Raw genomic sequence first — 26,238 nt, forward strand, 5'->3', positions numbered from 1 at the left:
GCTGGACCCCTTGTTTCCTGGGTCCCATGTGTATCAGTTGGGAGATTGGAGTATCCAGCATCAGCAGCTATTTAAAGCGGCCTTAAACAACAGTTCCATTCTTCCATTTGTCCTGTCGATTAGAACACTGGTCCCTTCCGGCTCAGTTAGTGCGAGTCCGGAGGTGCGCAGGCTGCAGGGGGGTTGGTTGGCCCCGTGTTCCATGTTGTCGCTAAGGAACCAGGTGTGTGACTTGCCTGGGTGGGTCAGACCCCTTCCCAGCCAATCACTGGCAGTCGGGGCTTTTCTCTTCGCCCAGGCGTGTTCCCCTCCACCCCAGCTGGGGGTGGGTCAGCCCCTTTAGGCCCGAGGGCTGCCTGGGGCAGGACAAGATGCCTTCTCTTGGGCAGGAGTGGCCCCTGGGACATTGGCCTCTGTCTTGCTTTGCTCTCGTGTCCTTTGAGTCCTTGTATGAGTCTGGAAAAGTCTTTTTCTGTCCCCATAGTTGATCTGGTCAGCTGAGTCTTGGGTTCTAGATGGAAAATCCTTTCCCCGGAAGAGGAATGCTGCTCGAGCAACGCACTGCTGCCGCCCGAGAGGGAGGCGCCTCGCTGCGTCCTGCTGGCTCTTCCTGGACCTTTGGCAGGGGGGTGGGTGGGGGGGGGCGGGGATTTCAGGGGCTGCGCGCTCTTCAGCCATAATGTAATGAAATTTCACGTCGTTCCTGGTGTTCTTTGTATATCCGTTATTCTGAGCACTTGCGATCTTGAGGACTTTGACTCTGGGATTTTTCTTGTAATTTTTATTTGGTAATTTCCTCCCCTCTGTCTTTTCTCCGTGCTCCTGGAACTCCTAGTGAAGTTCGAACTCCTGGATTAGTCCTTTCGTTTTGAGTGGAGGGGAGACTAGCATTCATCTCCTTGTTAATTTTTCTGAGGTTTCATTGACTTTATTCTTCCATTTGTTCTATCGATTTGGAACAGTTTGGATTTACCGGAAAGTTGGAGTTCCTGTGTGCCCTGCTCCCAGTCTCCCCATCACGCAGATCTTACGTTAGTGTGTATGTATGTCCCAGCTAACCAACCAGCCCTGATACGTCGTTATGAACTAGCGTCTGCACTTCACTCGGATTTCCTTCCTTTCCCCATGCCCTTCCTTGTCCAGGTGCCCCGCTAGCCGCCAGGTCCCCGCAGGTGCTCTGGACTGTGAGTTGTCAGGTCTTCTAGCTCCTCACGACCCTGCTTTCAGGAGCACCGTCCGTGTCCATAGCATGACCGCAGCTGGGCTCTGGCTGGCGTTTTGCTTATGATCAACCTGAGGTTGCAGGGCTGTGGCTCACGTGTGTAACCCTTCCCGAGCTTTCTGTTTTCGGATTGTCCCTTAAGGGAAAAATCCTGTTTTGGTTGCACGGGTGCAGTATCTTTTCTGTATTTTCTGCGGATACTGATTTATATTATTTACTAGAGGACCAGTGCACAAAATTTGTGCACTGGTAGGGTCCCTAGTGGCTGCCGGCTGGGGCCTCCCTCCCTTCCCCCTGCTGGCCCCGCCTCCTGGTCAAACTCCAGGTCGAGGGGACAATTTGCATACTACACTTTTATTATATAGGATTTGTGAACTTGTTCCTGGCATTTGTCTGTTTCCTCTCGGCTCTTTGTTCCCTTGGTCGGTCTTCTAGTTGGGGTCTCAGATGTCTGTGGCCTTGGGCACACACAGCTGACTGGGAACTGGGAGGCCGGCCTTTTTTCTTGAGCCTCAAGTGTCTGTAAAGGTTTTCAAGAGAAGACCCTGCCTTTGCCCTGGGCGTGGCGGGACAGAGGGACGAGCTGTGTCTGCCTGCCGCCGCCTTCCTGTGAGGCCAGCAGCAGAGGGGCCTGCGCCTGCCGGGACTGGCTACTCCAGTTTTACTTCGCTTCTCTTTTTAGCTTCTTTCCTCACCCCTCCACTTTGACCCACGTGTTCTCCAGCCCAGCCTTCCCTGTTTAATTTATCCAGAGGGAGAGGCAGGAGGCAGGAGGCAGGAGGCTGGAGGCCACGCGGGAGGCCAGCTGGGCAGGTGCAGCCCCTCCCGGCTCCCACCTCCAGTCCCCACCTCCCGGCTTACAGCTCGGCCCTTACAGCTCTGGTCTGCAGCCCTCAGTTTGCAGGGCCCTCCAGTCTGCCACACCTACTGCCCCTCCTGCCTGTTCTTTATCTGCCCCGCCCACATCGGCCCTGTCTTCTGGGTTCTCTCTATTGTTTATTTTCATTTAAAAATATTTTTACTGATTTCAGAGAGGAAGGGAGAGGGAGAGAGAGATGGAAACATCAATGGTGACAGAGAATCATTGATCAGCTGCCACCTGCACGCCTCCTACTGGGGATCGAGCCTGCAACCCAAGCTTGTGCTCTTGACCGGAATCGAACCCGGGACCCTTCAGTCCGCAGGCCAACACTATCCACTGAGCCAAACTGGCTAGGGCTTATTTTCATTTTAGGGGTTTGGAAGGGTGAGGCATAGATGCCTGTGATCCTGCCTTGCTTAATCAGGACCCTCTGTATTCTAAATAGTGTTTTATGAACCGAATGGAATTGAATTCAGGGCCATTTCTGGGATGTGTGTACACATTCATGCACACGTGTTTGAGCAATCGTGTTATATGTTGATTACGCCGCTTGGCCGCTTTTCTCACATGATCAGTCGTGCTCGCTTCTCGTGTCAGCTAGAGCTACCGTTTGCTGGAGAGGCTGCAGAGGTGCCAGGCGGCGGGACGTCTGGTCATTTGCCCCAGCTCCTTACATAGACCAGGACACTCGAGGCCGGCCTTCCTTCCCTCGCAGCCCTGGCTTCGTCCGGGTCGTCCGGTCTGATTAGCATATCGGCTTTTATTATTATAGAGAGATGGAGAGTGACTCCCTCCTTCCCCTCAGCCGCTCTTGAGAAGGGAGGGGCCTGCAGGGCAGGAGCAGCCTCTGGAATCCCTTCTGGGCTGCGGTGTCCTGTCACACGGGTGACCGTGGTCTCTGTCCTCCCAGCAGCCTCTGCCCACGTCCTGTCCCCACCGAGTGAGACAGCCAACCAAGGGGCCGAGGCCCGGGACCCCTGGCTCCTGCCGTCACGCTGTGCGAGGCTGGTTGGCTCGAGGCGGTTTGCGTGTAGGTGGGCAGCAGTGGCTGTCACTCGGTGGAGGGAGGGCCGACCACCCTGTGTCTCCTGTTCTGCCGCAGCCCGTCTGTGAGCACGTGAGTTAGGGAAGGTGGAGGGAAGACTTGCTCCTGACGGAACGGAAGGCTGCCTGCCAGTTGTCCTCTGGTGCCCGGAGCCCCGCTGCTCCCGGTGACGTCATCCCTGTGGGCAGGTCGCTGCCACCGGCACCCGCGTGGTGCCTCCTCCTCTGCCCGCCCGCCCGCCGTCTCCTCTAGGCTCTCCTGAAAGCCATCTTCGTGATTTTAAAAACAAGTGGCAGATGCACTTAGAACCCACGTCCAGTGTTGTATGACCTTCCTGCTGACCTCCTTTGAAACAGGAAGCACCGCATGGCAGCGAGTACAGGAGGCGGGCGGGGAGCCTGCGGCCCAGGGCCCCGCAGTGGGCCGTCCTGGTGCGGAGCCCTGTGTGGCCGGGAGCGGTTCGGGGGCATCCCCTGGGTTTTGTAAAGCTTTGCAGCTTTTCTGTATCAAGCATTTGTTCCTTTGTAACGGAAACGCTTTGTTAGGGATACCCAGTGAGCGGGCTGGGCCCCCCACCTCCATGAGGCCGCCTGGTGTGGGACGCCAGTGGGATTGCTCCGAGAGCCGTGCTGGGGTGCCGAGGCGGGGAGCCCTGAAACGGGGCAGCTTGGTGGTGGTGAACACGGAGCCACAGGGGGGCTTAGCTCAGGGGGCTTTCTGAGAGCTCCAGGGCATGTCTCTCCTGGGGACTAACTCGGGTCCACCGACGGTCCTCAGCGTCCGCGAATTGATCCTCCTGGTCTGAAGGCCTGCGCTCTGCATCGGAGCCCTTAGCTCGGTACGCCAAGTGGGGCCTGGAGCACAGAAGGTGGAAGCAGGGGCCCCGGTGCTCGGTGGCCAGGGCGGAGGAGCCCGGGGTGTGCGGGACCCGGAGGCCTCCCTGCTTGCGCCGGAGCCCGGAGGGATGAGCTGTTGTAAGGGTGACAGTGACGGGCAGCTGCGAGGCGAGCGGCGCAGAGCCAGGGTAACCGCTGCCCCTGGTAGAGGGCCTCTGGGGGCGGGCCCCGAGCACTGGTCGCCGCTGTTGCATTTGTTCTCCTTTATTCCCGGCTGCCCCGTGAGGGGACAGTGGCATCCGTCTGTGTTTAACCCCCGAGGACACCGGCCTGAAGTCCGTGGGGCAGAGGTGAGATGCAAGCTGTTTTGGAGAGCGGAGGTGGCGGGGGTGGGCATGAGACTGGGTGGCGGTTCGGGGCCAGTGTGTGCGGCCAGAGGGTTGGGACTGGCCGCCGGAGCAGTGGCAGGACGTGGACGGTGTGTGGGCAGGTGCTCGTGCTGTGGCTCGGTTCGGGCAGAGGGGGACGGAGGACGGGCAGGGGAGCCGACTGGTCCGGGAGGCAGGGGTGGGGCTTGCAGGAGGTTGGGGTGAGGAGTGCTTTGGTCCCCGCAGCACAGGCCTTGTTTCTGATTTCGAATTTCTGTTGCTTCCCTAAGGTGCTGTCCCCTCGGGGGCGTGGCCTCTCCTGGTGGTGGCTGGTGTCTGCCGGAAGGAGCACCGGGTTACCGGGAGCCCCACTTCCACCCCTTGGTCCCGGCCTGCCTTGTTTTCAGGCAGCTGATTCTTGGACAGGGCGGGCTGTCTGTAATCTGCAGGGGCACCACATACCTTTCCTAAAGGCCCCCCGCCCCCCGGGGCTCCTGCAGGTGGAAGGGCTGCCTTGTGCTGCAAACCTGGGCTCCAGCTCTCCAGATGGCCGCGCCTGGCTGCCGGGCGTGGGGGAAGGTGGGCGCTCGGCTTCTCCAAAGGCAGCCTGCTTTTCTGCCTGGTGCCTGTAGGGAGCCTCTGACAGCTCGAGTGTGGGTGCAGGGGTGGGGGTGGGGTGTGTGGGGGGGTGCTGCTGCTGTTGCTGAGTGAGGCAGCATCAGTCCCCCTGCAAGACCCAGCTCGGGTTCCCCACCCGGCCCTGTCCGCCCCGTCTGGTGCCCAGGGGAAGCCTTTTTGGGGCAGTCATGTCGTGGTAACGCGTTCCTTCCACCCCCGCTTCCCCTTCGGACTAGAGGCCAGCAAGCTGCAGCCCCGCCCGCCGGCCCCCGTCCGTGTAGGCAGGTTGTGTAGACACAGCCACGCCTGTGTCTGTTGTCGCGGCGGCAGCAGGGGCAGACTTGAGCGGTGGCCAGGGCGGCCCTGTGGCCAGCAGTGCCACACACACCCTCCGGCCCTTTGCAGAAAGCGTTGGTGGAGCCCACGGCAAGGACTGGTGCTCGGTGTCTCCGCACCCCAGCGCCGAGCAGCGCGGCGTCTGGCACGCCTCGTGGTGCGTGGACGTCTGAGCGTGTGGAGTGTGTGGCGCCTGCCTTACGTCCAGGTCCTTGTGTGCCAGGCCTGGGCCTGCCGGAGAAGGAGGGACTTGGTGATTGATCCCGCACCGGACCTTGTGCTGACGGTCCTTTACGTTTTGAGTGAGACATAGCGAGTGCGCTGTCCAATGGCCACATCTTCCTGCCCCCCGGGCTGCTCCCGGCGCTGGCCAGCCCGCTGCCTCACCTTCCGTTCCCGCTGGCCGGGCTTCTCGGCGTGCAGTCTAGCGGCAGGATCTTTCCATTCCTTCTGTACACACACTCCGCCTGCCTTGCTCGCGCCTCAGCCGTCCCACACGTGCTGAACTCAGTTTTGCGGATGGTGGGTCTTCCCCCAGGACCGTCTGTGCCCTGGAAGGCAGGCTTGGGCTGGAGCACGCAGTGGGTGCTTTGTCAGCATTGCTGCCTGAAGGAGAGGGCCGCGTGGTGGTGTCCGGGTGTCCTGAGGGTTGAGGGGTACTTGAGAAACCAGGAGGTGTTTTGGGCCAGTGTTACTGGACCTGTGAAGAGCTGGCTGTGCCTTGCATGTAGAGCTGCTGTTGGCAGCATCGGGATAAAGAAAATGCTGTTATTCGGAGACTTTGTCCGGTGCCATCTTCTGTGCAGCTGGCCAGGGGCTGCCTTCAGCCCGGGGTGACTTATTCCAGAGCCAGTGCGTCTCTTTCCTGTCTGTGCCCTTGCCCTCCCGCAGCTAAGCAGCAGCGGCCTGGAGTCGGGTCCTCTGGGCACAAGGTCTGGGCCTGGTCATGTCCTCCCTGGGCTTAAAGCCCAACACCAGGTAGTCCCGTGACCTTGGACGAGTTACTTCTATATTCTGACTGCATCTTAGTGTCCTCAGTAAAGCAGGCTGATGACAGTAGTATTTTCTAGAAAGAACTGTTGCGAGGGGTCCTCAGTGAGGCGTGGGTGCTCAGCAGGTGCCTGGCTCTCAGGAATGCTGGAGGCCACTGTGATAGCCCTGAATGGGTGGCTGCAGGGGCTCCCCAGGGAATCACAGCCATCCCAAGGCCATCCCGAATGGCCTGTCTGGCTGGGTGGCTGACACTGGCTGGTACCCAAGCGCAGAGTGAAATGAATCCTGTACCCGGAAATGGCTTTCGATAAGATGGAGTGCAGGGCGATTTTCTCGGGGGGTGGGGGTGGGGGTGGGGGTGGGGGTGGGGGACAGCGAGCTGGCAGTCCCGCAGCCTGTTGGACAGGTGGGACTGCTGTCAGGGGAGGCGGGCTTGGTGTACGTGCCTTTGCTGGGAATGTGTGGAGCTGTCTCGTTCCCGGGAAGCCTGCCCCTCTCAGAGCAGGTCTTTAGATGACTTGCCAAAACACGCAGACCTGAAATGGTTCTTAAACGTCCTTCTCTCCATTCCCCAAAGCTGTCTGCGCTGGGTTTTAGGCCCTGTGTCCTCTGCCGAACGGCAGCATTTTCTTTCAGGCCAGCCATTTCCAAAATGCCCTTGGCCCCCCTGGCAGTGCCTCAGGAAGGAGGGGTTACAAGGAGGGTTGGCACGCAGGCGGGACTCCCCCAGGCAGGGCACATGTGGCTCACATCTGTTTTATGTGACACTGAGGATCCCAATTAGGTTTTGTTTGGAGGGAAACCAAAAATGAATTCTGTTCCTACAATAGAGAGAGAAAGCAGCATGAACGCGGAGGCCAGGCTGGGTCTGTGCCTGCCCGTGAGGACCTGCCTCAGCCAGTTCTCGTCCCACGGATCCGGGCGTGAGTCATGCTGGAATGAGCTCGCCTCCGACCCGCGGAGAAAGCGGAGAAATGCCTTCTCTCACCTCGACCCGCTCCTGAGTCACACCCAGCTGCCCAGCTGGTCGCTGCACTTCTTTCTGCCCTGGGCCGTGGCGGGTGGAGTGTGTGTGTGTGAGAGAGAGAGACAGACAGACAGACAGATGAGACAGATAGAAATCGAGCAGGTCTTTGGAAGCTGTTCAAATCCCTACTGACAGGGAGTGCTCCTGGCCTGATGTTTATGAAACCAGCGGGGCAAGCGGAGTAGCCAGCTGGGTGTGGGCTGGGCTGGCCCCCACATATGACACCACATACAATAGGGGGAACTGGATGATGGTGTCTGTATTTTGAATTTGGGTCCAGCGAAATCTGGCTTCGTGAAAGAACCCCGCATGCTCTGAGGCCGGCGTGTGTCTGTTCACTTTGTTTATGCTTTGTGGGCCCTGGGGGCCTCTGCATGTTCCTCTTGGGTCTGACTAACTTGCCAATCCCTGCTCCAGGGGAAGCTGGGGCGGGAAGACCTCCGTCTGTGCAGCCTTACGTGGAAGGTTAAGATGAACAAGTATCGGCTCCTCCCCCACAGGCGCCGTTGCCATAGCAGCACCAGGTTTGTAGGAATGTAGGACCCAGCCCCAGCAGTGCTAAGAGGCGCTGCTTTGACTGAAGCATTTGCAGTTCCATGGCTGTGGGTCACCAGCATTTAGTCTGAGATGGGGAAACCGAGGTCCAGAGAAGCCAGTCGTGTGCCCAACTAGTGCAGAACTCGGTTAAGAAATGGGGGGCGGGGGGGGTCTCTCTAAGAAAACCGTGCGTGCAGGTTAGTGCAGGCCTTAGTGCAGCGTGTCCCCGTCTGGTTTCCTGAGTCCCTGTGGGTGAGCCTCTGATGGGGAGCTTTTCATCTGAACACAGCAGGTGCTCAGTGACGGCTTGGTGAATGGTTCGTCTGCTGAGAGGACAGGGTCAAGCATCTAACACCTCCCAGACACGGTTCTGACTTCCCAGGAGGGCGGCGCGTGTTGGCCCGTTTCCTTTTCTTTCTCTCTTTCAGCGGGGCCAGTGCAGGTGTGGCCGGGCTGCCAGTCTCCTAGCGCTTCGTGGGGGTGGGGCTGGGGACCGGTGAGTTCTCAGAGGGGTCCTGTCCGCAGGAAGAGGACTGAGCTGTCTGTCCAGTCTAACCTCTGCCCAGGGCGGAGCCTAAGGGAATGCGCACTGGCAGGAGTTTGGACTCGGATTTTAAGAAGTCTTTTCAGCAGTGCCTTCTGGTCAAGTCTCAGAATCAAAGACACTGGATTTTTAGCAATCACGCATGATGGCATTTAATGTGGAAATTTGGGGATCCGGAATGGCTGGTAAATGATTTTGCCTTCTCTTGCCTTTGCCAATTTGGTTTTTTTTTTTTTTTTAAATATATTTTATTGATTTTTCACAGAGAGGAAGGGAGAGGGATAGAGAGCCAGAAACATCGATGAGAGAGAGACATCGACCAGCTGCCTCCTGCACATCCCCCACCAGGAGATGTGCCCGCAACCAATGTACATGCCCTTGACCGGAATCGAACCTGGGACCTTCCAGTCCGCAGACCGACGCTCTATCCACTGAGCCAAACCGGTTTCGGCTGGTTTTTAATTTAGTAAGAACTAGCCATGTGAGTTTAAATTAATGACGCTCACCCTGCAGTCCTGTGAGGTGTGGGGTGGGAAGGAGGCTCCCTGGTTTTATTTAGGAATGTTTGTAGCCCGTGGTCGGGTGAAAGCCCAGATGTAGCTGCAGTTGAGCATTTTTCATCATTGTGCCAGAGTGAAAGATTCCAGAACATGCTTCTTGTAATTAGCCCCATTGACTGTGGGTGGGCCCCTCATGTCTGTGGGCTGGACGTTGTAAGCGGGGGGTTGTGTCCAGCTTGTCCGCTGCTGTATATATCCCAGGCCCATAGGAAAACATGTTGAATAGCCCTAGCTGGTTTGGCTCAGTAGATAGTCAGCCTGCAGACAGAGGGTCCCGGGTTCGATTCTGGTCAAGGGCAGGTACCTTAGTTGCAGGCTCCTCCTTGGCCCGGGCCCTGGTCGGGGCTCGTGCAGGAGGCAACCAATTGATGTATTTCTCTCACATCGATGTTTCTCTCTGTCTTTCCCTCTTCCGTTCTCCCCCCCCCCCCCCCAAAAAAAAAAAAATAAAAAGAAATCAATGGAAAAATATCCTCAGGTGATGATTAACAACAACAAAACAACAAATTTGTTGAATAAATGAGTATTAGTTTTCTCTTGTTGCTATGGACATCACCACACATTTAGTGACATAAAACACACAACTGTGTTCTCTCTCTTTTTAAAAAAATATATTTTATTGATTTTTTACAGAGGAAGGGAGAGGGATAGAGAATTAGAAACATCGATGAGAGAGAAACATCAATCAGCTGCCTCCTGCACACTCCCCTACTGGGGATGTGCCCACAACCAAGGTACATGCCCTTGACCAGAATCGAACCTGGGACCCTTGAGTCCGCAGGCCGACGCTCTATCCACTGAGCCAAACCGGTTAGGGCAACTGTTCTCTTGCCGTTGGTTCGGGGTCAGAGTGAAGTGCGTCTTGCTGGGGTAGAATCAAGGTGTCTACAGCACCGTGCCTTTTCCGGCTTCTGGAGGCCCCCCTCTCTGCCCGCGGCCCTCTGCCATCTTAAAGAGCATCACTCCACTGCCACAACCCTGACCCCCCTCCTGCCTCCCTCTTCTAAGGACCCTTGTGATGACATCGGGCCACCTGGCTAACTCAGGATAATCTCCCCATCTCAAGACCCTGAATTTAATCACACCTGCAGAATGCTTTGACCACGTGCAGTGACATGTTCACATGTTCACAGGTTCTGAGGCTGAAAACACCACACTTTGTCGTAAGAGAATGAAGTGCCTCCTAAGCAGCCCTAGCAGAGTCCATGGAGTAACCCTCCTGGTGGATAAAAGGCACATTTCTGTCCCTTTGCCTGACACCCCTCCGCCCCCCCGCCCCCGTGTGCCTTTTGGTGGCTCCTATTGGGACCCCTGCTCGAGCTTTTGGCCTCTTCCGGGATGGGGGACCTTTGAAAGTGCTTGTTTTAAGACTTTTTCTTTTATTTATTTTTAATATGTTTTTATTGATTTCAGAGAGGAAGGGAAAGGGAGAGATAGAAACATCATTGATGAGAGAGAGTCATTGATCGGCTGCCTCCTGCACGCCTCACACTGGGGTTCGAGCCTGCAGCCCAGGCATGTGCTCTGACCAGGAATTGAACCGTGACCTCCTGGTTCATATGTTGATGCTCAACCACTGAGCCACACAGGCTGTGCTGGAGGGAGTCTTTATTTCCACAGTTAATGGCCTTGAAGCCAGACAGCAGCCATGATTTCACCTGAATGTGCTTGGGTTTTCTGGAGAGGGAGATGTTTTGGTACCGCTGGTTTAGAACTGTGTTTTTGAGTAATTGCTTCTGGATCTGAAATAGTTGTACTATGAATGTCATTTGTACCTGTGGGTCGGGGGGAGCATCAGAAATATCAAATGGGAGCAAGACAACGATTTCTTGACGTTCGGGAACCTTCTCAGCCCCTGTCTTACCTAAAGACTGCAGTTCTGCGGACTGTCCAGCCTTCTGGGGGCACTGGTTTCTGGTTTCCACGCCTGCCTCTCAGAGAGCCCGCTCTCCAGGCCTAAGCACGCCTTCTCTCCGGTGCTGGTTCTTTATTTCGAAAAGTGCACACCCGACTGTCGGGGTGACAGACTGCCTTCAGTTGCTTCCCTCGATTTGGTGACGCTTGTCCTTCCGTGGTGGGTCGTGCACCTCCCGCCCTGTTCTGCCGTCGTGCTTTTGGTGTTACATGGAGAGGCGGAGGCACCACGAGGGCCGAGCTGACGTCCCCTGTGGATGAGCGCTATTGGGTGGTTTCGGAGGGAGCAGGGTGAGGGGGAAGGCGGGTGTTGGGCGGGATCAGCAAGTCTACAGAAAGCTCTGTGAGTGTGAGCAGGACTGCCTGTGCGTGGTAAGGGTGGTTTCTAGGGAGAGTCCACAGCTTTCTCTAGATCTGCAGGGAGATCCATGACCCCTAAAGGATTTATTCGCTGGGTCAGTGATTCGGTGGATTGACACTCTTTTTTTTTTTTTTCATTTCAAAGGCAGATCGGGGCGGCGCCGAGAACAATTTCCTTACTAGATGACATTTCATCGCAATGTCCGATCGTTTGGGGCAAATAACCAAGGGCAAGGATGGGAAAAGCAAGTATTCGACGCTCAGCCTGTTTGATAAATATAAAGGAAAATCAGTAGACGCAGTCAGATCCTCAGGTAAGACCCGGGGGGGCCGGCCTTCCCGCTTTGCCTTCAGGAGAAACGCCTGGTCAAGGACCGCGGAAGCCGAGTCCTTCCTGTGGGCAGGGAGTGGTCACCGGTGGTTCTGGGCAGCAGCAGGGCCCCCCCCCCCCCCCCCCCGCTTGAGGTCTGATTTCATACCCTGACTCTGCTGGGGGCGCTGCTTCCCCCTCCTCTTATCTCACTGAAACCAGGGGTATTTTTAGCCTGGTGGTTAGAATGGAGCTTCATTTGCATTAGACTCCCCCGGTTTAGATGTCATGGTTCCAGGACTCTGGAACGTGGTGGGAAAATTCCTGCCGATGCTCTCCCCACCCCTGGGGGTTATGAATGCCCAGGCTTGGCCCTTTCAGTCCCGCTGTCACGAGGCCAGAGCATCTCCCCCTGCAGGGAGGTGCTCACCGTGGGGACCGAGGTTGCTGGGCCTGGCTCCTGACACGGGTCATCAGCTCCTGAGCCTTCTGCCTGCTGTGCAAATGGAAGCTTCCGGGTCTTCCAAGGCCTTGGCGAAGGGCTTGTCAAGTGACTAAAGGGACCCCCAGGCAGTGCTGTTGGTTTCCTGGCGGGGCGCCCCTGTCTTTGTTCTGTTGCCTTTGTCATGGTCACTTGGGGTTTGAAAGAGCAGCTGAATGGTCTGGCCTCTGTGCCTCTGTAACCTGCCCGGCGGTATCGTCTCCATCCTGTCTTCCCGCAGTTATTCCTAGACATGGCTTACAGAGTCTCGGGAAAGTTGCCACAGCCCGGCGTATGCCACCGCCCGCAAACCTGCCAAGCTTGAAGTCTGAAAACAAAGGAAACGACCCCAACATCGTTATAGTGCCCAAGGACGGGACGGGATGGGCAAACAAGCAGGACCAGCAAGACCCAAAGAGGTGAGAGCAGAGGGCAGGCGGCTCCGGCACCTCCCCGCCTGCACAGGGCGGCGCGGGGACGGGAGCGTCCCAAGGCAGCGTCTTCCGCGCTGACTGCTGCCTCCATCCTCGCTCCCCGCCTGCCGTTCCCCTGCCTCTGGGAGCCAGTGCAGCAGCGTTTCCGTGGGCCGCCTGGTCCCCGTGCCCAGCCCGGGTGCCTCATTAGAACTAAGGCCCATCAGCCGCAGGCGCGCAGGCGGCGACTCAGAGCCAGTTCCTGGACGAGCCTCTGTGGGCAGAGCTGGCGCCTGCACACTCCGTTCTGGGGTCCCTGTGTAGGGGGGCCAGCAGCCGGCCTCCCACAGAGGAGACTGCTGCGGGCCTAGGGAGAACCCGCAGCCTCGTGCCCCAGAAGGCGTTAGGGAAGCTGCACTGTTGGGCTGCTGCGTGGCGGGGCGCAGAGCGGGGCCTTCCCCGGCGCCTGAGCCCCCAGCCGTCTCCTGACCGGGCTCTGGCCCGGGATAGGGGTGTCCAGGGAAGAGGACTTGGGACTTGTGCTGGGAGGACCTGGGGGGTGGGTGGGGGGCAGAGACCTCCGGCCAAGGTTAGCCTGTTGGGGATGAACGCTCCCCAGTCCCGGCTGGTGCACCCCTTGCCCCGCATCTCATGGTCCGGCTGCTGATGCTCGGGATCCGGAACAGCTGCTGAGCGGCGTCCTTCCCGCTCGCTGGAAACGGCCACACAAGCTTTTGGGAAACTTCTCTGTAGTTACTCCAGGCGGGGTGTAGAGAGTGAGCAAATAGCCAGATCTTAAAGCAGCAGTAACCACAGTAGCGTCCTCAACGCTGTTTAACGTTTTCCGACAGTTTGCTTGGGCATCATGCTGGTTGATGGTGTAGTGTGACTTAGGAACGGACAGGCGTGCGGGATGCCCAGCCAAGCGGCCGTTAGCTTTATGGCACCTGGAGACCCATTTGCCGCTGAGCTTCACTGTCCTGTGAAGTAAGAATACCCGGCTCCGGGGCAGTCTCAGAATTAGATGAGAGAACACAGCCAGGTCCTTAGCCCAGAGCCTGGCCCGGAGGCAGTGCGTGCAGGTGCCAGCCGTTCCTGTCATCATCTAATCAAAGGGGGACACTACGAGCTCTAGAAAGATGGAAATGACACATTTCCACACAGGCCTTGAAATGCCCGTGCTGCGGAGAGTTCTAGAGAGGACGGAGCGCCGCCCCCGCCTGTACCTGTTGGCGCACGGCGCTGGCACAGAGCGCGCTGCCGCTCTCGGAGGCCGGTGCCGCACGCCTGCCGGGAGGAGGGCTGAGCGAGAGGAAGGCAGCGGACCAGGCCCGGTCTCTGCTGCTGCGGGCCTGCCCTCCTCGGGCGGATGGAGAGGGGGGAGGGGGAGCAGGTGCTTAGCGGGAGAACGCTTAGGCGCACGGGAAGCTCCTGCTTTGGGTAGACGGTCACGTGAGAGGCTGGACGGCCTTCGTTGTGTAACGGTCACGAGTGGGGATGAGTTACCGGATGAAGGGAACCTTGGAGGAGTTAGTGTCGTGTAGGATTGGACTTGAGCTGACAGAGGAAGCACCGGCAGTGGTGGATGCTGGCGAGTGGGTGGCTGACCTCGAATCTTGCCCGCAGAAGCTTGAATAGAAGAGACTGGGAGGCTGCTGAGTCAGCAGAAATCTTCCTTCAGGGCCCTTTCTTGTTACCTTCTCAAAAGATGGCCTGTGGGGCCCTGGCCAGTTTGAGTCAGTGGTTAGAGTGCTGACCTGCGGACTTGAAGGGTCTTGGGTTCAATTCCCAGGTCAGGGCCATTGGGGGAGGCAACCAATCAATGGGTCTCTGACATATTGATATTTCTCTCTCTCTCTCTCTCTCTCTCTCTCTCTCTCTCTCTCTCTCTTTCTCTCTCTTCTCTCTCTCTCCCTCCCCTCTCCCCCTTCTCTCTCCATTCCACTCTCTCTAAGAATCAGTGGGAAAATATCCCCCGGTGAGGATTAAAAAAGTAAAGATTACTTATGGGGTGTAAACTGATGCATCCTTTTTTTGGAGGGCAGTTTGGCAATATCTTTTAAACTTCAAAACATCTTTTGATCTCTAGCTGGTTTGGCTCAGTGGATAGAGCGTCGGTCTGCGGACTGAAGGGTCCCAGGTTTGATTCCGGTCAAGGGCACATGCCCGGGTTGTGGGCTTGATCCCCCAGGGGACGTGCAGGAGGCAGCCAATCAATGATTGTCTCTCATCAGTGATGTTTCTATCCCTCTTTCCCTCTCCCTTCCTCTCTGAAATCAATAAAGATATATTTTTAAAAATTTAAAAAACCCACATCTTTTGATCCAGCAATTCCATTTCTAAGAATTGACACTTCTGAATTATACAAAGGTGTACAAAGATATTTATACAAAAATGTTCATTGCAGTTGTATCTTCAATAGAAAAAAATGGAGATTGGTAAATTATGGTTCACAGTTGTACTGTGTCATTAAAAGAAAGAGGAAGGTCCCTATGTATTGTCATGAAAAGATGTTAAATTAAGTAAAAAACAAGGTACAGAATTGTATGCATGGCATTATTCCGCTTGTGTTAAAAAATACTATATTATGTTGAAAAAAAACTGCTTAGAGTTTCTGGAGGATGAGATCATGAGAGATTCTGTTATATATATTTATAAATTTAGTTTTGCTGTGAGCATATGTATTTTACAAGCCAAGAGATGGTAAAGATTCTTTTATATCTGCTGTTTGAAAGCAGTCAGCCCCCTGAGTAGCTGTGAGCGCTTGGTCAGGAGGAAGGGACTCAGAGCCCCTTCCCTCCAGTGACTCAGTTTCCCCATTGGCAGATCCTCCATGACTTCATTGTTCGCATGAGCTTTCAGTGTTTGCAGACAGAGGCCCGTTCTGCCCTGTCGATGCCAGTGAGTGGGCGGCAGGCGTGGTAGTCCTTGCCAGCATGAGTGTCTCCCGGGGAAGGTACTCCTTCTGTTGGCCAGAGGGGGTCTCGCTCCCAGTGAGCCGCTGTGGCTTTTGGAAATGCAGAGGGACCTTGTCGGCGTGGCCTGTGCCGCATCTGGTCCTCACCGTGTGTCCTGCCTCTGTCTAGTTCCAGTGCGACGGCCTCTCAGCCGCCGGAGTCGCAGCCGCAGCCGGGTTTGCAGAAATCTGTCTCCAATTTACAGAAACCGACTCAGCCAATCAGTCAGGAGGTAGGTGCTGGAGACCCCGTCCCAATGCCAGATGTCGGAGCCACCGATCGCCCGCCACCGAGACGGGTGGCTTCGCTTGACTTGCTTATACCAACGGCAAGCTGACGGAGCAGAGCCCAGCCAGAGCTGAATACTGACACCTAGTTTGGTCTGTTGACTCCTGTGGAGGTGAAGTCGCTCAGGTAGATACGGGCTAGGTCGGGCCCCCAGCTGTGCTCCAAGGAGACCAGTGCCGTACGCAGACAGGAAGCAGTGGCCGTGGAGAGGGGAGTCCGGAAAACAGCGTTTAGAAGCTCCTTTACTGCTGGACGTCTTCTCAGCTTCTTTAACATATAACGTGCACCCTGACTGAGAGGGGACGTCTTCTCAGCGTCTTTAACATGTAACGTGCACCCTGACTGAGAGGGGATGTCTTCTCAGCATCTTTAACATGTAACGTGCACCCTGACTGAGAGGGGACGTCTTCTCAGCGTCTTTAACATGTAACGTGCACCCTGACTGAGAGGGGACGTCTTCTCAGCGTCTTTAACATGTAACGTGCACCCTGACTGAGAGGGGACGTCTTCTCAGCGTCTTTAACATGTAACGTGCACCCTGACTGAGAGGGGACATCAGGGACAGCAGGCCCCAAATTGATTCGCCCTCGGAAACCTTTTTAACGAGGTCTCTAGGGACTCGTTGTGTCTCAGAGCCTCCTTGGGAAATACCCAGCTGCAATAGTCGCTTATTGTTGGTGCATTAAAATGTTTTCCCGAAGAGAAAGGCGTGGCTTAGCTGAGCAAGAGCTCACGGCACACTGAGCCCATTGGAGACTGTGGGTCCCAGAGACCGCAGGCTCATGCTTAGCTGGTGGCTAGAACCCCAGAGGAGAAGTGTTGAGTATTTTAGATCAAAAGAAATCTAGACAAGACCCCTAGCACTCACCAGACTCTTGAAAACAACTGGAACTACCGAACTTGAGTCTTGTGCTGCCTGGCAGTGGGAGGTCTGAGACGTCCCCGTCTGTGGGGAAGTTTGGAGGAAACCCCACCCGACAACACCAAACCACACTTTTGAAATTAAAGAGAAAAAAATCATATTCGTGTGAAGCTCCATATTCATTGGCCTAAATCCACTGGGGCCTGCGAGTACGTAGAGTTGAATTGGTGTGTTTCTCAGAATTTGAAAGTAAACGAGATGGCGGAGCCCGTTTTCAGCCCTGGCTGCACAGCACACTTGCCTGTGGAGCTTGTGGAAAGAAAATACACGTGCCTGGACCTCACCCTGGAGAGGGGAGGGCCCGGGCACCTGTTGAAAGACATTGTGTAGGGACCGTCTCGGAGCCCGGCCTGGGGTAGCACCGCCCCTGCCCGGTGCTCAGCTCTTCTCAGCTGCTGCCTGGCCTCCTCTCCCGTGCAGAGGGGCTGAGAAGAGACTCCCACTTTCTAAAGCCTCACCCGAGGCTGTAGGTTCTCTTGGGGTGACGTTCACTGGCAGTAATAGTAACCCCTCCTGGGCCCTGTAGTCCCTCATCCAGTTTGGCTGCTTATAGACACCAAATGGGAGGCTGTGGGTTGGCCCTGGTGCCCCTCTGCTTCCTGCTGGCTCTGGAGGCGCACCCCTCCTGGGGGGCTGTCCACCCCAGCTGCAGGGTCCCCTTATGTGTCCTATGGGCAAGACCTGGGGGCACTGCCATGGCAAGCATTCAGGGCAACTCCCAGTAAGTAAATGGCTTGTTAGACCCAGTCAGCTCTGCGCTGAAGGTAAGAGACAGCCCCTGCCGTGAGTGTGCGGGAGGGGTGGGCTGGAGAGAGGGGTCATGGGCAAGGGTACCTATTTAATTTGGTACCTGACCCAGTCACATGAGGTTTTGCTCATCGAGCTCTGTGCTGTAGCTTTACCTTCGTTTGGGAGGGGTCTTGTCAGCTGAATGCTGTTGGAAAAGGCAGAGCTCCTGTGCCGATCCCACTCGGCACGTGGCCGTGGACGTGTGGGCATCGTGGTGGACCTGGGGGCGGCCGTGACCACCTTCCACTTGCTTGGGGAATGGACAGCAGGCCGATGGGCTGGCTCTCCTCTAATTCTCTTCCTTTTTCAGAACACAAATACAGTGCCAGGTGGACCAAAGTCATGGGCACAGCTGAATGGAAAGCCAGCAGGACACGAAGGTGGTAAGTGGGCAGGACGGGTGCGCACCTTCTCGGGACCATTCCGGTTGGGTCTGGGTTGTCTTGGCCTAAAGCTTTGTGGAGGGTCTCACCTGAGAGTCACTGCTCTGGGGGCCTGGCCTTGGCCCCAGGGGGAAGCGCTGGTTCTGAAGGCGTGTTGGGGTTAGCGTCTGGGGCCCTCGGGGAGCCCTAGTCGCTCTGCCCGCACTGATGCCAGCGCCGCCACGCACTCCCGAGGAGCCCGCCCCGGCCGGCGTGGCTGTCCGTGCTTGGAGTTGCTGAGGCGGAGAAGCCTTGGTGCTGACCTCACCGGCTCCATAAGTCTTTCCGGTTTTCTTTTAGGTTTAAGGGGCTCAAGCCGACTCTTATCCTTCTCTCCCGAGGAATTTCCGACGCTGAAAGCAGCTGGAGGGCAGGACAAGGCTGGCAAAGAAAAGGGCGTCTTAGATCTGTCGTATGGGCCCGGACCAAGCCTCCGCCCTCAGAGTGAGTGAGCCGCCGCCCGGGCGGGCACGTGGGGACGCAGACTCGCCCTTGCCTTCCTGCCCGCAGACAGGAGTGTGCGGGGCCTCCAAGAGCCTGGCTCCTGAGGCCAGGCTCCCTGCCTGGAAGGCGTGGCTGTTAACCTTTGCCTGACCTCTGCATCCACTGGACTTGAACCCTAGGCTGGTCGGAAGGTCACCCCTTCTTTCTTGTTGTTGGGGCGGCCAGGCCTGCCTGCCTTCCTGCTGTCATTAGAAGGTTCTGCTCTGCTCGGTGGTCATGGCAAGGATGGGCGGGCCAAGGACCAACTGCCTTGGTCCCTGATTCAGGAGCGGCTTTCTGAGCGCTTCCCAAGCCTAGTGGGACGCCATCAGGGTCTCTTGGGGAGTGTGTTAAAGGTGTGACTTCCAACCTCCCCACCCCGCCAACTTAAAGCCCCGTTTTTAACACGTGCCCTTACGTAGCCCGCTCAGCGCTGATCTCCACGGCCCATCCTCTGGGGTCTGGTCAGGGAGGGGCAGGTGTGTGGAGTGCTACTTGCTGGGGATGTTTTTAGAGCAGGGGTCCTCAAACTTTGTAAACAGGGGGCCAGTTCACTGTCCCTCAGACCGTTCGAGGGCCGGACTATAGTTTAAAAAAACTATGAACAAATTCCTATGCACACTGCACATATCTTATTTTGAAGTAAAAAAACAAAACGGCAAAAACACCCGCATGTGGCCCGCGGGCCGTAGTGTGAGGACGCCTGTTTTAGAGGCTGTGGGTGGCTTAAGGGGTTATTTAGGAATGAGATCTTCTACCAGTTCTAACCAGAGATTCTGACATGGCTCTTGTTTTTTTTTTGGGGGGGGGGGATTGGGGGGATGCTTGATCAGGTCTTGAAGTATGCGGGACTTGTGTTTGCTTGTCGTGATGAACCCCCAAGAGCTGAGGTCCCGTGAAGGAAGTGATCACAGTGCAGCTCCTTCAGCGCACCGCCTTCCAGTGGCCTGCGCCGAGTTGCTTCATCTACTCCCGTGGTCGGCAAACTGCGGCTCTCGAGCCACATGCGGCTCTTTTGGCCCCTTGAGTGTGGCTCTTCCACAAAATACCACGGCCTGGGCAAGTCTGTTTTGAAGAAGTGGCGTTAGAAGAAGTTTAAGTTTAAAAAATGTGGCTCTCAAAAGAAATTTCAATCGTTGTACTGTTGATATTTGTCTCTGTTGACTAATGAGTTTGCCGACCACTGGTCTACTCCGAAGACGTCCTCCGGTTCCTTAGGCAGGAGCGGAACGTCCTGGGTCTAGTTAGGATGAGGTGCTTTGTAGGACTGTAAACAGTTAGAGCTCGGAGGAGCTTCTGGGATGGGTTCCATCTCCTCTTTTGAGAAGAGGAAGAAGCAGATGGCCAGAGGGGTGCCCAGACAGGGCGTACCCGAGCCCACACGTGGGCCTTGGAGGGCTAGAGCTGAACCCCGTGTGGTGGCTCCGCCCTTGGTCTTTCTCTTAGGCTCCCACACTCCGGGGCCTTCCGGGTTCCAACCCGTCACCCAAGTTAACTGAAGCCGGCAGGCGCTTGGCTCCGGCAGTGACTCCTGGGCCTGACATTCCACCGGACGCCGCTGCCCTCGGCAGTTGGCAGCCTCATGGAGAAAGATAGCTCGGCAGGCCACCTGGGCCCTGCAGGAGGCCCCCGGCTGGGGCAGGGTAGGCGGGGCCAAGGCCTGTGGCAGGTCCAGACCCTTCCAGCCAGAGGGTCTGGTCCACACACACCACCCCCCCCCCCCCCCCCCCCCCCCCCCCCGGCAAGAGCTGCTCTGCTTCGTCTTATGAACTGGGGCGATCTCCTTGATGAGAGGGGCCGCCGCTAAACAAAGTGTGAAACACGTCAGAACTCACTCTGGTTTAACGTCAAGTCCAGGGCTGCGGGCAGTGCCGGCCCTCCGGGGCTGGGGGCGTCTGGAAGGAGCCGCGGCTGTTTCCACGGGGCTGCCTGGTGCCGCTGCGGCCAGCGCCGACGGGGCGGGCTCCTGTCCGTCGGGGAAGACGCGCACACTTGCCTCCTCTCCTCTGGGCGACCTCGCTTTGTCTCCCAGTCAGGCTCCCTCAGCACGTTCACACGCCTTGGCCGGTGTTGTCTGCCCCACCTCCCCTGACACCCGTGACCAGGACTCTACTCTTCACTCTTTGTTTTTTGGGGGGCTTTTTTGGTGAATGAGGCCCACTCTCCACCCCCAGCCTGATTACATGCCTTTACAGTTCTTTTTGTTTGTTTTCGAATAAATTTTAATTACATTGAAAGGCACACATCTTAATTGTCCACTTTTGACAATGAATGAGGGGGTCCCTTGACCTTCAGAACCTCATACCGTCCCTCCTCCCCCTTCCTCTTTCCTCTCCCCTTTTGCCCCCTTTCCATTTCCAGATGTGACAAGCTGGAGGGAGGGCGGTGGGCGAAACATAATTTCTGCCACGTCTCTGAGCGCCGCCCCCACTGAGCTGGGCAGCAGGAACTCGAGTGCGGGAGACGGAGCCCCCTCCTCGGCATGTACCAGCGATTCTAAGGACCCCTCCCTCCGCCCGGCTCAGCCTGTTCGCAAAGGGGCTTCACAGTTCATGGGGAATGCATACCACCCACCTACATACCACGACATGCTTCCTGCTTTTGTAAGTCTTCAGAGGGCGCATTTCCCCTCAGTCAGCGCGTCCATGCCCAGTAGAACTGCCTCACGGGGGTGGGGGTCACCTTCGGTGCTCCCCCCGACCTCACCTTTGCCCTGTGCCCTGCCTGGGGGGTTTCCATTAAGGTTACCCTCTCTCTCCTTCCCGGTCCCGAGGGCCTCAGCTGCTTTCCCTGCTGTGTGCGTGTCTCAGCCTCGCTCTTTAGGAAAGGGAGAGGCAGGCTCCCCCAAGACACAGGCCCAGGTGTCCCAGCAGCAGGAAGGAAATGGGGAGACGGTGGCATGTTAAATGGGAACCCCAAGAGTTCCTGTTTCTTTTCCCCATTTTTCATTTTCCAAAACGAATTCTGATGCAAGTGGAACGGAGAATTCGGGTCATTGCCAGAAACCCCGTTCATGGATGTTCTGTTTCAGATGTGTTCGCCACAGTCATCCGAGAACCCGGGTACAGCGGAACGAGCATCCTTCCCCCCTCCGCAGCTCCGCCTGGAACCCCGAGTTCCTTTCCGACAGTTCCAGATGAATGACCAGGACGGGTAAGGCGGAGGGCGACGCGGCCGGCGCGGGGAGAGCTCACCCACGTGGTGGGCTTGGACAGGAAGGCGGGCTGACGAGTGGCCGGGCTCTGTCTCCTGAAGACACAGTGCCTGAGGGCAGCTCGGAGCCCAGGGTGTGCGGGACGGTGTGCGGGACGGGACGGCCGGGCCAGAGGTTGGGTTATGACTCGAGTGCCTGGCACAGTCGAAGCTTTGGCACGGGCCGAGGCCGCTGCCCTGCGTTAGCGCTGAGCGGGCAGCTGCAGCCCGAGGCGGGCTCCGGGCGGGGCCTCCGCTCCGTGTGTTTCTGTCCAAAGGGGTGGCTTACACATTAAACGCACACACGGGCCTTGGCGATTCAGGGCTTAGCTTTCAGAAGTATTTGGCTCTGCTTCCATATGTGTAGTTGACATAAGTCCAGTGTCTTTAATTCTCTCTCATCAGAAAAGACAGCCGGCTGGGGATGCCCCGCCCGCCCCGCCCGCTCAGGCAGCTGGTGGAGCGGGCGCCGCGGCCCACCATCATCAACGCGGAGAACCTCAAGGGCCTGGATGACCTGGACACCGATGCCGACGACGGCTGGGCAGGTGGGTTGTTTCTGAGTGCGCTTCCCCCGGGGGGTTAGAGGCAGGCTGACGTCCATCCCGGGTGAACGCCCCGCGCGTGGTTTTCCTGGGCGCGGGGACTGAGCACGCGGGGCGGGAGCAGCTTCCGTGCCCGCAGTGGGCCCGGCTGGCTCTCACGCAGCGGGGCTTCCTGGCCCATCCGTGTCTTCGTTTGGTCTTCGGTCTCGATCTGAGAGCTGTGGTAGATTTCGCTGTTACCTTTTTGTAGACTTTTTTTATATAATGGAAAAGTTAAACCAAGCAAAATTGTGTAATGCCCCCCCAGCTCCCCTCACCAGCTTCGGCAGGTACCACCATTCTGCCTTTCTTGTTTCTTTCCTTTCGCCCTCTCTCCACCCCAGCCTGATTACATGCCTTTACAATCCTTTTTGTTTGTTTTTGAGTAAATTTTAATCACATTGAAAGACACACATCTTAATTGTACGCTTTTGACAAAGGGATACACCTGCGAACCTTTTCCTCCTCCCCCGCTGGCCCAGGGCCTGCGCGCTCCTGGCGTCGAACCTGGAGTAGCTTTGCCCTGTATGATTACACTATGGGTTGGTGAGACTTCCCTTCCCCTATTGAGTTGCTTGGGCACCTTTGCCACAAGTCAACTGACCTGGTAAGTGTGGGTCTATTTCTGGACCTGTTTGGTCCATTGATCCGTTTATCCATCCTCATGCCAGTGCCACACTGGATCATTGTAGTTTAAGTCTTAACTTCAGGGAGTGTAAGTCTGATGAACAAAATAAACCGACAACATTTTAAAAAATTCAGATAGTATAAGTTTTCAAACTTTGTTTTTTGTTTTTGTTTTGTTTTGCTTTTTCATCCTCACCTGAGAACAGGTTCTTACTGATTTTGAGGGAGAAACATCGGTTGGTTGCCTCCCAGGCATGCCTTGACAGCATTGAAGCCGCAGCCCTTCGGTGCTCGAACAATGATCTTAACTGAGCCACCCGGCGAGGCTCCTTTTGTGTTTCTGATTGTTTCACTATTCTAAGTTCTTTCCATTCCCATATAAATTTAGAACCAGCCTAGCAATATTTACAAAAAGCTTGCAAACATTTTGGTCAGGATTTTATTGAATTTATTTCTGGATAAATGATGTCTTAATTTTGAATCTTCTATCCAGGAACCAGTGAATCTGTTAGGTCTTTCCTTTCCCCAGCAGTGGTTTATAGTTTTCAGGGTCAAGGTCCTGACTAGGTATCATTAAGTTTATTCCTGAGTATGTGATGGTCTTTGATACTGTTACAAATGGCATTGTTTCCTTTTTTTTAAAAATATTGTTTCAAGTGTTCGATGTTATTCTGTAGCAATACAAGTTGATTTTGTGTATTGATCTTATACCAGACACTTTGCTGAATGCACTCACTAGTTTTCGTTGATTTCTTAGCGTTTCTACATAACCGTCATGTTGCCTATAAATAGGGGCAGCTTTGTCTTCCTTTTCAGACTTTATGCCTTTTTTTTTTTTTTTGCACCGTGGTACTTCCAGCCCAATGTTGTATTCAAGTTCTTTGTTTAGTGTTTCACCATTACATAGGATGTCAGCTATAGCTTTTCGGAGATTTTCTTGACCAGATTGAGGTTGTTCTCTTCTCGTCTGCTGTTTTGTTTTTTAAAGCATGAATGGGTGGGTATGTATTGAATTTTGTTGAATGCTTTTTCTGTCCTTGTGATCATATGATTTTTCTCCATTATTGTGATAATCTTGTGGATTGCATTTATTTATTCATTTATTTTATTTCATAACTGATTTTATTGTTTGTTTTGATAAGTACACAGATATTTCAATTTGTATACAATTCTTTTTTTAAAAATATATTTTTATTGATTTCAGAGAGGAAGAGAGAGAGGAATAGAGGGAGAAATAGAAACATCAATGATGAGAGAGAATCATTGATGGGCTGCCTCCTGCACTCCTGACACTGGGGATCGAGCCTGCAACCCAAGCATGTGTCCTGACGGGAATTGAAGTGGGACCTGCTGGTTCATAGGTCGACGCTCAACCCCTGAGCCACGCCGGCTGGGCTGTATATAATTCTTAACATACGTACCCAAAATGTAAAGTCATGTAGTTGTGATTTTTTTTTCTAAACAGTTATTCCAGTGACTTGACAGCTTAAAATTTGGAGGTTAATTTTGTTTAATAGAGTATCAAGTACCAGTATCTTTAAATGTTGATACACTGTTACATCAAAGCCCCACTAATTCACAATTAATATCATATATATGACATAATCAAATTTTCAGTCTTTCACAGCACATTAACAAAGTTACTAGGAAAACTAGACTACCACACCAAAGATGTTTCTCTGTATTTATTCCTCTCCCTTCCGCTTTCTCTAAACATCAATAAAAGATAAAAAAATGTAAGAATCCTAAGAAAAAAATATATATTAATATATATATATATACTAGTATATACTAGTGTGTGTGTGTGTATATATACACATATACACACACACACACACACACACACACACACACTAGAGGCCCGATGCACGAATTCATGCAAGAGTAGGCCTTCCTGCCCTGACCGGTTTGGCTCAGTGGATAGAGCGTCTGGCCTGTGGACTGAAGGGTCCCGGGTTTGATTCCGGTCAAGGGCATGTACCTTGGTTGCGGGCACATCCCCAGTGGGAGGTGTGCAGGAGGCAGCTGATCAATGTTTCTCTCTCATCGATGTTTCTAACTCTCTGTCCCTCTTCCTTCCTCTCTGTAAAAAATCAATAAAATATATTAAAAAAAAAAAAAAGAGTAGGCCTTCCTTCCCCGGGCTGCCAGCACTGGCTTCCCTCTGGCACCCGGGACCTGGGCTTCCCTTGCAGCCGTGGCTTCTTCCAGAAGGATGTCCGGTCTAATTAGCATATGACCCTTTTATTATTATAGATTGCCCAGATTTAGGAGCGGTTGTCTGGAGGGAGGGTTAGTCTGACCAGGCTGCCTTCCTGTTACCAGAAGCCAGACCTCCTTCCATTTAGCTGCAGTTTGTTATGGTGGTGGCAGCCGCGTGGTTCGCCTTCCTCCTCCGCTGGGTTGGCATGATTCCGGACTGAAGTGGCACTCTTGGCAGTTGAAATTCTCATCTCTTCTCGTTCTTCCTGACCCACGTCCTGTTGCAGGCCTCCATGAGGAAGTGGACTATTCTGAGAAGTTGAAGTTCAGTGATGATGAAGAGGAGGAGGACGTGGTGAAGGACGGCAGGCCACAGTGGTAAGGCTCCCCACTCCTGCTGGGGCACGCTCCAGGGCAGCCTTATGCTTAGCGGCACTGCCGTGTGCTGGTCCCGTGCCCAGTGCACTTCCTAGTTTCCAGCAGCCTCCCGGGGCAGGTACTGTTTCATTTTGCAGATGAGAGGGCTAAACTTGGGGAAAGCCGTTCTGTTTGCATCCGGGCATGGCAGGCTGGTCCTAGTGATTGTAACCACCGCTCCGGTGCTTCCCTGAGGGGGTGTAGACTGTGTTCTGCAGAGTGATGGATGTCATGTTCCAGAAGCCTCTGTGGCCAAGCGAGTTTGGGAAACCGCCTGGGTTCAACTTTCCCCTTTCCTCCAGGGTCGCCTGCACTCTGGGGTGTGCGTACAAAAGCATGCTGGGAATCTTTGGGGAGGTGGGAGAAGCTTACGCAGGGTAGGTCAGGCTTCCTAAACTTCTTAGACCAATTTAATCTTTTCTCTCTTTTTCTGGATCATTTTATTGGACAAATTTTACTCACAATGCCCTTTGGAAAATACTTCATTGTACTCTAGCCTCTCTTGTTTTTATCATAATATCAGTAGTATTGGCTAGTACTTTTTTTTTTTTAACACTAGAGGCCCGATGCACGAAATTCTTGCAAGGGGCTTGGCCCTCGCAGCCCTGGCTTTGTCTGGAAGGTCGTTTGGCTGTCCAGTCTAATCAGCATATTACGCTTTTATTATTATAGACATTTTTATTGATTTCAGAGAGGTTGGGAGAGGGAGAGAAAGGTAGAAACATCAATGATGAGAGAGAATCATGGATCAGCTGCCTCCTGCACGCCCTCCACTGGAGATGGAGCCCACAACCTGTGAATTGAACCGTGACCTCCTGGTTCATAGGTTGATGTTCAACCACTGAGCCATGCTGGCCGGGCTTGGCTAGTACCTTTGTTTATTTATTTATTTTTGCACTTTGCATATGTTTAAAAGCCATATGAATAAC

General features: G+C 54.9%; 1 protein-coding gene across 3 annotated transcripts in view; it reads left to right on the forward strand.

The window, feature by feature from the left end:
- Positions 1-26,238, forward strand: part of PRRC2B (proline rich coiled-coil 2B) — a 76,065-nt gene that overhangs the window by 13,901 nt on the left and 35,926 nt on the right. For all 3 annotated transcript variants that reach the window (XM_054726728.1, XM_054726729.1, XM_054726730.1), the window contains exons 2-10: positions 11,368-11,536; positions 12,255-12,432; positions 15,513-15,615; positions 17,693-17,765; positions 18,105-18,248; positions 20,649-20,890; positions 21,319-21,440; positions 21,885-22,027; positions 25,180-25,270. In XM_054726728.1, coding sequence (XP_054582703.1) covers positions 11,422-11,536; positions 12,255-12,432; positions 15,513-15,615; positions 17,693-17,765; positions 18,105-18,248; positions 20,649-20,890; positions 21,319-21,440; positions 21,885-22,027; positions 25,180-25,270 — 1,211 coding nt within the window. In that variant the 5' untranslated portion in view covers positions 11,368-11,421. The remainder of the gene's footprint in view (positions 1-11,367; positions 11,537-12,254; positions 12,433-15,512; positions 15,616-17,692; positions 17,766-18,104; positions 18,249-20,648; positions 20,891-21,318; positions 21,441-21,884; positions 22,028-25,179; positions 25,271-26,238) is intronic.

The sequence above is a fragment of the Eptesicus fuscus genome, chromosome 15 (genome assembly GCF_027574615.1).
Source record: "Eptesicus fuscus isolate TK198812 chromosome 15, DD_ASM_mEF_20220401, whole genome shotgun sequence".
In the NCBI taxonomy this organism is placed as follows: Eukaryota; Metazoa; Chordata; class Mammalia; order Chiroptera; family Vespertilionidae; genus Eptesicus; species Eptesicus fuscus.